Source organism: Heterodontus francisci, chromosome 3, assembly GCF_036365525.1.
Source record: "Heterodontus francisci isolate sHetFra1 chromosome 3, sHetFra1.hap1, whole genome shotgun sequence".
NCBI classification, from domain to species: Eukaryota; Metazoa; Chordata; class Chondrichthyes; order Heterodontiformes; family Heterodontidae; genus Heterodontus; species Heterodontus francisci.
Genome location: NC_090373.1, coordinates 142,228,316 through 142,243,536, shown reverse-complemented (window position 1 = coordinate 142,243,536; position 15,221 = coordinate 142,228,316). Strand labels below are relative to the sequence as shown.

The 15,221-nt window shown below is 42.5% G+C and overlaps 1 protein-coding gene across 3 annotated transcripts in view; it reads left to right on the top strand.

Annotated features, from left to right (window-relative positions):
- The window catches only part of orc3 (origin recognition complex, subunit 3), a 107,045-nt gene extending 92,881 nt beyond the window's left edge, over window positions 1–14,164 (top strand). For 2 of the 3 annotated variants that reach the window (XM_068026613.1, XM_068026616.1), the window contains exons 18-20: window positions 1,981–2,097; window positions 12,145–12,224; window positions 13,903–14,164. In XM_068026613.1, coding sequence (XP_067882714.1) covers window positions 1,981–2,097; window positions 12,145–12,224; window positions 13,903–14,008 — 303 coding nt within the window. In that variant the 3' untranslated portion in view covers window positions 14,009–14,164. Of the gene's footprint in view, window positions 1–1,980; window positions 2,098–12,144; window positions 12,225–13,902 lie in introns of those variants that run through there. The other variant, XM_068026623.1, reaches the window with a different exon arrangement.
- The last annotated feature ends 1,057 nt before the right edge of the window (window positions 14,165–15,221 follow it).

The window sequence follows — 15,221 nt, the reverse complement described above, 5'->3', positions numbered from 1 at the left end:
TACTTGCTGCTCTTCAACGCGAGCAGTAGTTGATTCAGCACCAACATGCATCATTCTTCCACACTTATGTAGTACTAGTTTCATATTTAAATACAAATCTTTTGCATACGTTCTTTGGGAATTATAGGAGAAAGAAGAAAATACTGTGCCACTTGGGTAAAGTACCTTGGGGAGCTGAAACTATTCCTCAGCTTGAGTCATCAGTACATCAAGAGCATCCCCCCTAACAGCTTTGCAAAAAGTAGGAATAAATAAAATTTATGGTTAGCTTTATTACCAAATGGACAAAATGACTCTAGATATGAGTTATTTTGTAGAAATAACCATGAAAATATAATGGTGAGGGGAAAAAAGTACTTTCACAATAGTTGTGGGGAAGAGCAATAGTGACAAATTACTGGAGTGTTGGACTTGCTGGTAAGTGTTTTATGCCCTGAAGTGACGCACTATAAATGACCATAACAAAATTAATGTGTGATATGAGTACAGGTTTTTCCATTCCAGATTCTGATAAAGTTTGCAATTAATTAAATCAGACCTCTGTTGGATTAAGCAATGCTACAAAAAGAGAGGCTACCAGGTTAACTATCTGAGCACTGAGCAGCCTTCTGAATCTCGATTTGAACCCATCATCCCATCCACTCCCCCAGACAGGCAGAGGAAAAGCAGGGATTTGGGAGGGGTGGCGGTTAAAATAGCAGGATCGGCCAACCAGACCCCATTTCCACCCATTTTAAATGTTAAAGTGCATGATTCAGGGCATAGACGAGTGCCTACAGAAGGGGCCCATTTACCAATCTAAAGTCGTGGCTTGATGACATTCAGTGCTGTGACTTAAATTTAACAGGTAACTAGGGAGAGGCGCAAACTGTGGGATTCCCGGAGCAGGAGTGCACCCCAAGTCCCTCAAGGATGTCTTGGGCCTCCCCAAACCCCTTGCCCAGCCTATCGATTACAGGCCCACCCACAACCCCCCCCCCCCCCCCTCCACCTCCTGATTGCCAACTGGAGCTTCCTCACCAACCCCCCCCCCCCACCCACCCCACCAATTGCCAATCTTCCTCCCACCCCTGATTACCATATTCTGGCCTCAAGGGTCCCAGCAGTGGGCTCCTGCCACCAGTGTTCTTTCACACCTGCCAGCCAGACTGTCCATTCAGGAGACAGAACTTGTTAATGAGACTCTGTCAATCCAGATCCAAAGTCAGGCCACGTTTTTTGGCTGCTTTTGGCTTCACCCATCCCCCCATTAATATCAGGACCAGGATTTATATGGTTATAAATGGATACTCCTTAGATCATTTTAGAGAAAAAGCTGGTTTAGGGAATACTGCCAGGGTTAGGAGTCTATGTTGGATTTTATAGAATGAGCAGGTAGCACTGTCCTTTCATATTTGAGAATTGGAATGCAAGCCATATTGCTGAGATAAAAGCATTTCCTCTTTCAACTGCATGAAGTGAAATTGGGTAGTCTAATTGCTCCTAGTTAATGTACAGTTTAGTGCAAATTGCCAAAGATCAATTCCTACAAAGATAACTGCTGGAGGTCAAATTTCCGAGCGAAGAAAGCTGTACTAGGCCCCTTCTCACTACATCTACAGACACTAGGGCCGTTACCACCTCTGCTCAGGGCCCACTGCCACCAAGATGTCCCAAAGAGCAGCAGTGAGAGATGAATGGGAGGGCAATGGGCCAGGAGGCCAGGCTCTGCTAGTATTTGCATCCAGTGTCTGGGGAACAAAGGGCAGCCGCCAGTATTCATGACAGGGGCAGGGAGAGGGAAATCCAGGACAGGCTGGGTAGGCAGCAACAGTCCTCCACTTTGGGGCACGATAGCAGAGGAAAATCCAGACCTTAGCATCTGTCATTTGTTTCTAATGTCTGAAGTCTGTTCGCTGCATTCCACAAATGCCATCATACGGCTTGCTCCAGCTTTTTAAAAAAAAATTTAACTAATTTTACTCTTTTGTGACTGAGCAGAATGATGTCTTGAGGAGCGATGGCGGCACCATTACCAGTACAGCACCCGATATCTGTATAGTCTATAAGCTTCACCTGGAATGTGGACGATTGATTAATCTATACGACTGGTTGCAGGTGGGTTTGTTTCTTTAATTCGTGTAGAATTAAATCCATTTGTATTCATCCCTTGCTTAATAGTTGGTGTGGTAATTTTACTGGGAGTGTTTGAGCCTTTCATCTTCATGAATCCCTCTCAGTGCAGGCTATTAAATTGCACACCTTTCAAGCTAGGTCTTGGTACTAACAGATCTTGATGTTCTGATTTAGGCTTTATTCACCAGTCAATATTCATAGTTTTGCCCAAACTTCTAAGCCCATGAAATTTGAACATGGCCCGCTAACACATATTGTAGAATCAAATAGAAAAAGAGTTTCCATAGCTTCCCGGCTCAGAGTGCTTGGCCAAAAGAGTTGCTTTTGGCTCATGGGCCATTGTTTTGACACCAAGGAATTATTCCATATATAATGTAAGGAATAACCAGAATATATTATTATTGGCTATACCTCGCAGGCGAGGATGATTGTCTTTGGTGAGTCTGAAGATGACTGATGAGACCAATTCGGGATCTACAGACTTTATGGCACGTAGGGTATTTGTTGTCATGTGGGATGTCTGATTGTGTATTATTAGTTCGGGTCATGGCTTATTCTTTCCGCCGCTCTTGCTTTTCCTCTTCATTTTGTTGTTGTTGGGTCTCAAAATGCTGGGATACTTCCCACAGACTCTGCCTCCATCGGTCTCGGTCCAGGGTGATGGTCTCCTAGGAGTTGATGTCAATGTCAATGCATTTCTTCATGTTGGCTTTCAGCACTTCCTTGAAGCCCTTCTTTTGTCCTTCTCTGGTGCATCTGCCCTGACTGAGCTGGGAGAAGACGACCTGCTTTGTGAGCCTGGTATCTGACATCTGAATTATATGACTGACCCAACAAAGCTGATGGTGGATAATCTTAGCCTCGATGCTTGTGAGAGGACACGGATGTTGGTGCGCCTGTCCTCCCACTTGATATTTAGGATCTTCTGCAGGCAGGGTTGATGAAATGCTTTGGGATGCCTCCTGTACGTTGTCCATGTTTCAGCCCCGTACTACAAGGTAGGGACCACGACCACATGGTAGACCATGAGCTTGGTTTCAGTTTTGATGTTACAATCTTCAAACACTTGCTTCCTCAGGTGGCCAAAGGCTGCACCAGCAGATTTCAGGCGATGATGGATTTCTTCGTCAATGTCATCCTTCTGCGAGAAATAACTTCCAAGATACTGGAAATGTTCCACATTTTCCAGGCACTCATCATGAATCCTAATCAATGGGACTGGGCTGTGTGCATTTGGTGCTTGCTGATGGAGGACTTTGGTCTTTTGAATGTTCACTGTAAGTCCCATCTTCTCATATGCCTCAGTAAATACATCGACGATTCTCTGAAGATCCGTTTCCGACACAGCTGCAGCTTCATCAGCTGAAGTCGGGGTGGTCTTAGATTTTGATTGGAGTCGCCTGAGATTAAATCGTTTATCATCCATTCGATAAATAAGCTGCACTCCAACAGGGAGCTTGTCTCTAGTCAGACGGAGCATGGCTGCTGGGAAGATCGAAAAAAAGAGTTGGGGCGATGGCACAACCTTGTTTAACTCCTGTCTTGACCTCAAAGGGGTCTGTAATGGACCCGTTGCTAAGGATCACCACTCGCAGATCATCATGAGGCAGGCGAAGGATGGTGACGAAATTTGGAGGACATCCATACTTTAACAGAATCTTCCAGAGTGCCTCACGATTTAGAGTCGAAGGACTTTGTCAAGTCAAAAAATGCTTTGTAGAGAGGTTGATGTTGCTCGTGACATTTTTCTTGTAGTTGGCGAGCTGTGAAAATCATGTCAGCAATGCCTTTTGATGGCCTAAACCCACGTTGAAATTCGGGGAGTAGCTCTTCAGCGTGTGTAATGAGTTGGTTCAGAAGAGTTCTTGGAATGATCTTTCCTGCACTGGAGAGCAGGGAGATGCCTCTGTAATTTGATAATCAAGGGGATGAAAAATTAGGCAAGAATGTGGTGTTGAGGTTACAATCAGATCAGCCATGATCTTGTTGAATGGTGGAGCAGGCTCGAGGGGCTGAGTGGCCTACTCCTGCTCCTAATTCGTATGTTCCACTGTTGGATTTGTCCCCTTTCTTGAAGATTCTCACAATCGTAGCATCCTTGAGATCATTCGGGACTTCCTCTTCATTCCAGATAGTTAGGATGAGGGCTTAGAGTTGTAATGTTAGTTCCTCTCCTCTGTGCTTAAATATTTCAGCGGGGTTTCCATCACTTCCTGCCTCTTTGTTGGTCTTCATTTGTGGGATGGAGTTGAAAACGCTCTCAATGGATTCTTGTTTGAAACAAATACTCCCTCCAATAGGCATTGACAGCTTCCCTTTCCTTGATCAGATCTCCCCTATCCTTAGGTCTCAAAAGAGCTGGTCTTTGAGTAATTGGGCCATAAATGGTCTTTGTGGCAGTGAAGAAGCCACGGATATCATTCATGTCAGCGAGATGTTGAATTTCCTTTGTCTTGTCTGCCCACCACCTGTTCTTCATGTTGCGGGTGCTCCTTTGTATCTCTGCCTTTGCTTGCTGGTAAGCCAGTTTCTTTTGCTTTGAGTTTGGGTCATTCTGCCAAACACAAAAAGTCCTGCGCTTGCGATCACTCCATTGATATCCTTATCATTTTCATCAAACCAGTCCTGATGTTTCCTGGCAGAAAATTCAAGTGTATCTTTGCAGGCATTGATATTGGACTTAAGGAGATCCCAAGCACTGTGGATACTTCTTCTGTTCTTGATTGAAGTTTGAAAGTTTTTCCCTAAGACATTGTTGGAATTGATCTCATTTTTTAGGATCCTTCAGAGCTTCGATGTTGATCTTTCGTGGACATCTCTTCTGTTGCACCCATCGTTTGGGAGCCAGTTTGATGGACATGATTGAACAAATAAGTCAGTGATCAGTCCAGCAGTCATCAGCTTCTGTCATTGCTCTAGTGGTGTGAACATCTTTGCGAATCCGGGCATGGACAATGATGTAATCGATCAGGTGCCAGTGTTTGGACCGTGGGTGTTGCCGTGACGTTTTGTATTTGTTCTTCTGGCGGAACAGGGTATTGGTGATGATAAGCCCATGTTCTGCACATTTGGTAAGGAGAATATTGCCATTGGGGTTGACGTTTCCAATTCCTTGCATTGGATCAAGCTGTCATTCTGTCAAGATACTTGTGGAAGCTGGCATGCAACGGGTTCTCCACGTTAAAAGGTGTCATGCACAGGCGTCTTCCTTTCCAAGCACATGCTCCAAGCCTTTCGGCAACCAGCAAATGGCGACAGGAGCTGGTTTCAAAGTCCATCCCCTCATCCTTGCCACGGAACCTGGGCAATGAGTAAGAAAGGGTTGATCAAAACAGGGTGAAGTACGGTGGGACTCTTTTAGGTCCTGGGCTGTTTTGGTTACTGTGAAGGCCTGCTAGGAAGCCTAGAAATAGAGGCCTGCTACCCCACCCGAACCCGATGACGTGTCTGGGTCGGGTCAGGCCCGTCTTCAGGGTATGGCATTCAGGCTCGTGTCGGGCCGGGCCGAGTCTAGGTTGAGTCGGGTCGGGTCAGGCCGGACACACACGATAAGTGCTCCGCTGGCAAGTATCGAAATTAAAAAACTTACCTGAGCTGGGAGTCCGGGATGAAACTGAGTCTGCGCAGTGAGCGAGTGACGTTACTATGACGTCATCACATATGAGCTGCAGCTTCTTGCAGGTTCGGTGTCAGGAAGGTAAGTAAACGATGGTCGGGCTTGGGTCCGCTGTGGTTCACTCAGGTTCCAGTCGGGTTCTTTTTTCCTGACCTGAGCAGGCCTCTACCTAGAGATACTAAGCAGTTGGGGCTCTGGCAAACAAGTCCTCAGTGGTAGAACAGGCGGAGAAAGATGTGCCATCTGAAATAACCAGAATATAACAGATCTGTAGGAAATGACTTTTATCTACTTCTATAGTGTTAGTAGTCCATCTCCCTTGTGATATATAAACTGTGTCCAATGGATCTTTCCCAGGTCTCCTCCTAATTTAAAGAAATATGCACTGTATATATTGTGCATGATCCTTGGATGTAAAGAGCTGATGCATTATGTTCATCATGTTTATCGTAACTTCCCAGTTTAAAGGAACATCATGCCATTTTTTTCCCCCAAATTGTTGTTGATTTCCCAAATTGAATTTTAATGTAGCCTCTTCCTTCCAGGGGATATCATTTTATTTCTTTAAAGTGATGACTAATTCTGCATGTGTAGCAATGATCTTGCAGGGCAGTAAGTTCCCTGGACCGATCCTTGGGCTATAGTGAGTTAGAGACCTTGGCTTGAACTTACTGGGAAAGCTATAACAGGCCTTTGTGCTCCGAGGTGAAAAGGTAATGCAGTGGTGATGAGATTGGCGGGTGGGGGATGCGGGGAGCCATCAAGGAGTTCACACTCCTAATAGCTAACAGCAATTCTAACCAGAAGTATGGACAACATGAAGCTGGGCTATGATGGCCTCACAGTTGGATAGCGCGGTGATACCTACTGTCCAGGATCACATGTCAACAGAGCCTCATGTGGAACTGTGAAACTGAAAGTTGTAGCTCACATTTCCTCTGCTCCGCTAATTCCACGTCAGATGACTGCAAAATAATTTCAGAAGGTCAGTCAGAACATAATAATGGTTTGAAGAGGAAGGCCAAGCCAAAAAAAATTTGACGGGAAAAAGGGAATTGCTCTGGCATGTCCTAAACCCAGGCAGTTCTATTTTTCTTCCACAATCTCTCTCGGTCAACTACACACAATAATGAGACCTTCATGTCTGTTCCACAACCACATTCTGCCACAGAAATAGGGTCATTGCCACCTGCCTGCATTTCAGTATGATGATGATTCTGACCAGATATTATTGGACACATTATTTGTACAATTAGTGTGCTATCAATTCTATCAGGAAAAGGTTAAAGCATACACCTCCTTTTAAGCTGATGTATTTTTATTTTTGGAGATTTTCTTGTAGTTATGTAAGTTGAGCAGAATTCTGCTTGGGTAAGAAGAGGTTAATCAGATACAGCTGCAACTCCATTAACAAAAGCAGACCCTTTTTGACCTACAGTAATGCTCATCAAACTGAAGGGGTTTATGTAAGGTTTTATGATTGCCATCGTCATGGCAATAAATTGCTGCTTACATCCTGAGAACCTAGGATCTCTTGACCAGCTGTCACACTCCTCTTCAAGAGCCGTCCATCTCAGCTGTAAAAACAGGAGTGTTGTTTGTTTTTTTGTATTTCTGTTCAGCTTTGTACTGAGCTGGACTGACCTTTAGACCTAAGACGCAGACCAGTTGTTTGCAGCTATAAATTCTGAGCTTTATTAACCTAGAAGACAGCAAAAACATCCGCAGAGGCACAGGTCCAATTAGTTTCTTCGGACGGGAAATGCAATTCTACCTGGAAACTAGAATTTGAAGAAGAGCAAAGTAAACGTGGAAAAGTAACCAAAGCCAGCGTATCTCCAGCTGGTACCACATTAATCATTTAGCTGCATGTTTGGCTAATGTAGAGGCCCTGAGGCTCCAGTCATCCAATATTACCACCAATTCTCCCACACAATAAATGCAGTGGTTAAATTCTGTTCAAATTCAGGCAAACAGAAAGTTTCCCAGTTTTACATCCCTTCGCAGGAAGTCACAGTAATTTGACAGCTGTGCATGAACTTATACTAATGTGCACAGCTGGATGATGACAATTCCTGACACCTGTGATTTTACTTCAGTTAAATTTGTATCATGTATCTTTTATGCTAAAATCATAATTTAATGGAGATGGTATAACCATTACAAACCAAGATAGAAATGTTTTTTTCTGGAAAAAAAATTGCAAAATATTTTTGAATGTAATCCACTGGTGGTGGGAACATCTGTTTCAGAGAGAGCTCTAACTCAGCTCTAACCACCTATACCACACAAGGAGCTAGACTGCATTCCCTTTGAATTCCTGCTCTATTGAAGTGTGTGTGATCACAATTATTTTTCTCCGTCAGCTGTTACAAAGCTTGCGTTTCAGAATATAGGCAAGATATGAACTATTTTTTGTTAAGATAATTCAGCAAAGAGCAAAAATCTTTTTATCACAGCTAGGACTATAATGATGGTGCTACAGTTTGCTTCTGGGTTAGGAAGTCATAGTGGAGGATTTCTACTCCTGATTGCTATCCAGTGACCCAAACTGGAAGTGCACTGGGTGATGAGAAGCTCCATGTGTCCAGTAGCATGCAACTCTCGAATCACCATTCATACAACAATGGCCACTTAGTCCATGTAGCCATAGAATCATGTCTCAACAAGGAACCAAGTGCTTGGGGGAGGGAGGAACATTGACAAGAAAAGGGGGTCGGGATGAGTTCTCCCTCTCCCATGGATATCACCAGCATATGTGCAATAGTAGCATACAGTGATAAAGCAAGCTACTGCTCTTCCATTGAAACAACAGACAACAGAAGGAGCCTGAGCATAGTTGGGATGATTGTTCCTCCAAACTCGCTGTGGCAAAATTATTTCTTTGCCTCTTTTGATATTTTTTAACTTGTATTTTTTTAATTGCTAGAATTAACATGTAAGGGGTTAACTCTGAGGACTGCATTAAGCATTCTTTTCAACTGAAAGCCATTCACTGGAGATAGACTGTTGTCTGCTGGATTTTCCTATGGTGTAAGTTTGTTTTGCCCCATGTAATAGCAGCCTGAAGTGCTGATTGATTAGTCATCCCAAGGGGGCCATTTACAGTCTCAAAAATCTTGTGCTTTCTTTGCTCAGAATTACTTTAGGATATCATACTGCTTAAGATGTCATTTTATTCCATTGGCCTGGTGTGGTACACTGTTACTTAGCCTGTAAGAAACCCCTGGTTACAGTACAGAAACAGTGCCATAGCCTGGTGCAGAGACTTTAATTGATGGCTGTCTCTAAATCCTTTAAAATGAGGGCATGGCTTTTTTTTATTCATTCATGGGATGTGGGCATCATTGGCAAGGCCAACATTTATTGCCCATTCCTAATTGTCCTTGAGAAGGTGTTGGTGAGCCACATTCCATGTGGTATAGGTACACCCACAGAGATGTTAGATAGGGAGTTCCAGAATTTTAACCCTGTGACAATGTAGGATGGTTGTGTGACTTGGAGGGAAGCTTACAGATGGTGGTCCCATGCTGCCCTTGTCCTTTTAGGCGGTAGATGTTGTGAGTTTGGAAGGTGCTATTAAAGCCTTGGTGAGTTGCTGCAGTACATCTTGTAGCTGGTACGCACTGCAGCCATGGTGCACCAGTGGTGGATGGGGGCTGCTTTGACCTGGATGGTGTTGAGCTTCTCGAGTGTTGTTGGAGCCGCGCTCATCCAGGCGAGTGGAGCATATTCCATCACACTCCTGACTTGTGCCTTGTAGATGGTGGACAGGCTTTGGGGAATCAGTAAGTGAGCCACTAACTGCAGAATTCCCAGCCTCTGACCTGCTCTTATAGCCAGGGTATTTATGTGACTGGTCCAGTTAAGTTTCTGGTCAGTGGTGAGCCCCTGTGGTGTTGACATGGGGGATTCAGCAATAGCATTGCCGTTGAATATCAAGTGGAGGTGCTTAAACCAACTCTTGGTGGAGATAGTCATTACTCGCCACTTGTGTGCTACGAATGTTGCTTGCCACTTATCAACCCAAGCATGGATATTGTCCAGGTTTTGCTGTATGCAGGCACAGACTGGTTCAGTATCTGAGGATATGCAAATGGAACTGAACACTGCAATCAATCAGCAAACATCTCCACTTCTGACCTTATGGTAGAGGGAAGGTCATTGATGAAGATGTTCCGGGACTCGGACACTGTCCTGATATCTGTGGCTGAGATGATTGGTCTCCAACAACCACAACTTACTTCTTTTGTGCTACGTATGACTCCAGCCTGTTCAAATCTTTCCCCCGATACCCATTGACAATTTATCTGGTTGGAACCCTCTATGATTGACAGCTTGTTGGGCAGAGGTTTTAATCTTGCACATTTATATTGGCAATGGGTGCAAAACTTGTAGACAATAGCCAAAGGATTGTCTGTGTAAACAAGTCTAGACAGCTTATCCGGGGAGCTCTGCTAGATTGAGTTTGAGTTTACAGAAAGTGGCATTCTGTTTTTTAAGATTCAGTAAGAGGAAATGAGTTGCATCTGTTTTATGCATCAAGGAGTATAAATATCAATATTACCTGCCCATTTACCTCCTCTCTCCTCACTATCCCAGGCCCCAAACACTCCTTTCAGGTGAAGCAGCGATTTACTTGTACTTCTTTCAATGTAGTATACTGTATTCGCTGCTCACAATGTGGTCTCCTCTACATTGGGGAGACCAAGCGCAGACTGGGTGACCGTTTTGCGGAACACCTCCGCTCGGTCCGCAAGCAGGACCCTGAGCTTCCGGTTGCTTGCCATTTCAACACTCCCCCCTGCTCTCATGCTCACATCTCTGTCCTGGGATTGCTGCAGTGTTCCAGTGAACATCAATGCAAGCTCGAGGAACAGCATCTCATCTACCGATTAGGCACACTACAGCCTGCCGGACTGAACATTGAGTTCAATAATTTCAGAGCATGACAGCCCCCCATTTTACTTTCATTTTTAGTTGTTTTTTTTTCTTTTTTACATTTTTTACAACCTTTTTTTGCGCATTTATTTCATTTCTTCTTAGTTTGTTCAGTTTGCTTACCTACTGTTTTTTTTCATGTTTGCACTTGCTGCTGTTCAATATTCAGTCCGTTAACACCTATTCTGTACTAATGCTTTGTCTTTCAAGACACCATTAACATATTGTTTGCCTTTGTTCCATGACCTTTTGGTCAGCTATGTGGCCTTGTCCAATCTGCACCTTCTCCTTTGTTATCTCTTGCCCCACCCCCGCCTCACTTGCTTATAACCTGTGACATTTTTAATATTTGTCAGTTCCGAAGAAGGGTCTCTGACCCGAAACGTTAACTCTGCTTCTCTTTCCACAGATGCTGCCAGACCTACTGAGTGGTTCCAGCCTTTCTTGTTTTTATTTCAGATTTCCAGCATCCGCAGTATTTTGCTTTTATTTTAGTATAAATATCACTGTTGCACTGTGTATTGTTCATCTATCTATCTTCTGTAAATAATATAATTTATTGGTTAAAAGGGTGCATTTCAATTTAACCAGAGTGTTTCTGGAGTCTGCAATTCAGATAGAGAGGAACATTGATGTGGTGAAGTGTAACTTTCATTCTGCCTGATTTTGAGGTAAACGATACTGCAAACCAGGATTTGTGACAAAGAATGCTCATTCTGTACACAGGCTGCTGGAATGCTGGTGTAAAGAGTAAGGGTTCTCTCTTAACAACCCACGAGCTGTGATATTGTATACCTAGATATCGGGCAAATAAAGGTGCATGCTGGACTATAAGAGGGTGGCCGGTGACCGAGGAGGATATATAGTATAATGAGCGAAAGGTGTGACATTCACCATGTGGGGAAATGCACCAACTCGTGTGTCCTGTTATCATGGTGCAGAGCAGTACAGCTCCTGTCATGCTGTGGTGCTAAGCTGCCCTGTTATTTTTATTATTTGAAATTTAGTATTTGCTTGTATATAGTTTAGAATTTTCTTTGTACTTATAGCTGCATCTTGTGTGCATTTTGAAAATCCTGCCATATTGATATCAAGACATGTCAAGTTGCAGTGAATGTTAATTGCACACCAGAAAAAAAACAACAACTGTAAAAGTGAAAGTTTTCATCCCTTTCTGGTAAACATTCGTTATAATTATCCTGTGATTGACACGCCACATTGGTAAATGCTTTAACTTGTAGCATCGTAAGCTTTCCATTTTAGTGTCTCACAAGCTTAAATACACTTTATACCTTAATTGTATTTTTCCATGCAGGAGTTGCTTATATTGAGGCTTTCACTGAAAATGGTTGTGTGGATGGATGGACTGTGCCAAAAAACTGTGACATACTTATATGGATCCCTTTGCAGTTTTATGACTATCGTGTGCTGCTGCTTTTCCTGTTACTTGAACTAGAATTGTTTATTTCTAGGCATTTGTTACAGTGGTTAGTGCTGCAGAAGGCAAGGACCCAGACAAAATGAGTAGCGGACAGGTGGATGAAGTTCTACAGTATCCTTTCTGTACAATTACATGCCACTTGGTTCCATAAGGAACTCACGGCGGCAAAGGTAGTTTACATCTATCTATATGATATATTTAAAGTCTTTTGTATTGTGCACACTTTCTCCCATAGTTCAGCCATTACTCTTCAGATGTTGCAATAAATTACACTTTAATGCATCCTCTGACTCGTGCAAGCAACTCATTGGGATATTGAAAATGGTATGTGCGCACATGCAGATGTTACAGCCTACTCATCACGCTTTCTAATACATACAAAGCAACCTATAAATGATGTGTGTGTTGTGTCGGTTCGTTTCTACCTAACCATGAAGTAGTCAGGCAGGGTTAGCTTCTCTCCGGAGATGGGCACAAAACTCTCACCAATACATTTCATCTCCACAGCTCCTTGACCAAACAAGTAAATGAGTGGCATTTAAACCTGTTTACTTAATAGCAATTAGATTTATGAATTTAAAGATACAAAGCCCTTCCTTACAAGAATACTACTTTTGTTCATTACATGGTGTAATGTTCCTGTCCTTATCAGACAATTTATTCTGAGCAACACCAGGAGACCTGCTGTTAATACATTTAAAACTTATACAGCTGTGCACATAAATGCCATGTTTTGTTACAGATACAAAGCACTCTTAAAATGCTATGTGCTTTAGAGCTGTGGACTGAAACTAACTGTATATTCCACTCTGCAAGGTCTAGCTCATTTTCTTCATCTGTTATCCATATGATCCTCAGACAGCTACAGTATTTCAGGGGCTATCCATAGCCATGTCTGGTCCTGCCCTGCCCCAGTATACTGATATCTGCACTTACTGTCTGATATTTTTGGGATGAGAAGAGTTGAGTGTTTTTTTTTCCACATGCTGTCTTATCCAGGGACTCTTGAGGCCAATTATAGCACCTCGCCACTGCCCCAGTCAAGACCGACTATGAAGCACTGATTAAGAATTGAACTTGTGATCTTCTTAGATTCTGTGGGTCAGTACACACCATAATGGTGCATTTACTCACTGACCTACCCAAGGGGTTTATATTTTTAAATGAAGATTGGGGCAAGTAATTTGCAGATTAATTTTAATTTATGGGAAAGATCCTATTACAAAAACAATCATGTTTAAGCTCTCGTATTCAAAAACAATTAATACCTTTGCTGTTACATTAGCAGCTATCATCAGCCACTTTATTGATGAGTAAGTCAGTGTTGTATTGCTTCAGTTATCATTTGAACAATTCAAATCTATGATACCGCACAAAGTCTATGGAGCATGGAGTTCTCCCAATGTTTGGGCAGTACTACTCCCTCAACAAACACCTCCAAAAACAGATTAGCTGGTTATTTGTTGTGATCTGGACTATGTGCCTTAAAGCGTGTTGGAAGCAAATGCAATGGTAACTTTCAAATGGAAATTGAATATATAGTTGAAAAAGAAACATTTGCAGGGCTATGGGGAAAGAGCAAGGGGATGGGCCTAATCAGATAGTTATTTCAAAGAGCTGATGCAAGCTTGATAGGCCAAGTGGCCTCCTTCTGTAAGATTGTGTGATTTTATAAGTGATGTAACAAAAGTGAAGGAATGGATATAGAAAAAAGTATTCAGTGATGGGAAATGCCATATGATTTGCTAAAAGTGCTAAATGCACAGTTTTCCTTGACTAACTTTATCAGTGCTCGTTTTATTCGAGCTGTTTCTGAGCTGGAATTCTTGGGTTTTATTAAAGCAACCAAACAGAAGACTGATCATGTCGCAAGGCTAACGTGGGGTGGCGTCTGATCATAGCCTCAAAAGTCTTGAAATGACATCCTATCTGGTTCATTAGACATTTTGTGCTAGAACTGGAAAACATGATCCTGAACAAATATATTGGTAGCATGTGTGCTACAATGCAAAGTGAACATTTACAATAACTAATAAAATGTCTATTTCAGATGTGTTGTTGGACTTTATAAAGGCATTGTTTCTATCTTCACATTAACAGATTATGAGGGGCCTGCAGTCAAATTTTTACCATAATATTCTTTGATCAGATACAAAAAAGTCTGTGACAATAACCTAGTTGACTGACTGCATAATATTTTCTTCCTACTGTTTGAGAAAGTCCTCTGCTTTCTATCTCTGCACAACCACCCAGCTGAGACTGGCAGCCAGGGAGTTGTGGACACATATCCTTGACCTTGCTCACCTGTGGAGATTGTGATGGCCATGGGCAGAAAAACATTAAGACCTTTTTCAAGCATTATAGAAAGAGTTTTATTAGCTTTCAGTAATTGTGGGTTCTAAATTAGTATTGTATGAGTGAAATTTATTTCTCTTTAAAACTAAAGTTAATGTCTGAAATTCATCTACTGTTTATACAAAGCTTACAGAAAGGGTAAGATGAGTATCTGATGGTTAAGCAGAAATGTATTTTAGCTATGCTTGGCAACTTATAAAAACTTAATCTAAAAACATAGAAATCTATACCAGTTTGCAAAACCTAGATTATAATACATTACTAAATTAGAAATGGTAGTAGAGAGTAACACTATGCAGGTATTTACCTGAAAGAGATGAAACTTAACTATAAGAGTCTCTACAAAAGATGGAAGAATAGGAAGTCATCTTGGGCGATAGCAAATCGGCAGTCCGTTTAAGTCAATAGAACAGAAAATTGGGCAAAGTGTAAAAGAAGCTGCTGTGGCTCAGTTGCTTACACTCTCACCTCTCATTCAGAAGGTTATGAGTTTGAGTCCCTTGCCAGAGACGTGAGCACAGTGCCATCTTTCAGATGAGATGTTAAACGAAGACTTCATCTGCTCTGTCAGGAGGATGTAAAATATCCCATGGTGCTATTCTGCAGAACAGTGTGCTGGCCAATATTTACCCCTCAGTCAACATGACAAAAACAGATTATCTTGTCATTTAACACTGTTTGTGGGAACTTGCTGTGTGCAAATTGGCGGTCACATTTCCTACATTACAACAGTGACTACACTTCAAGAGTACA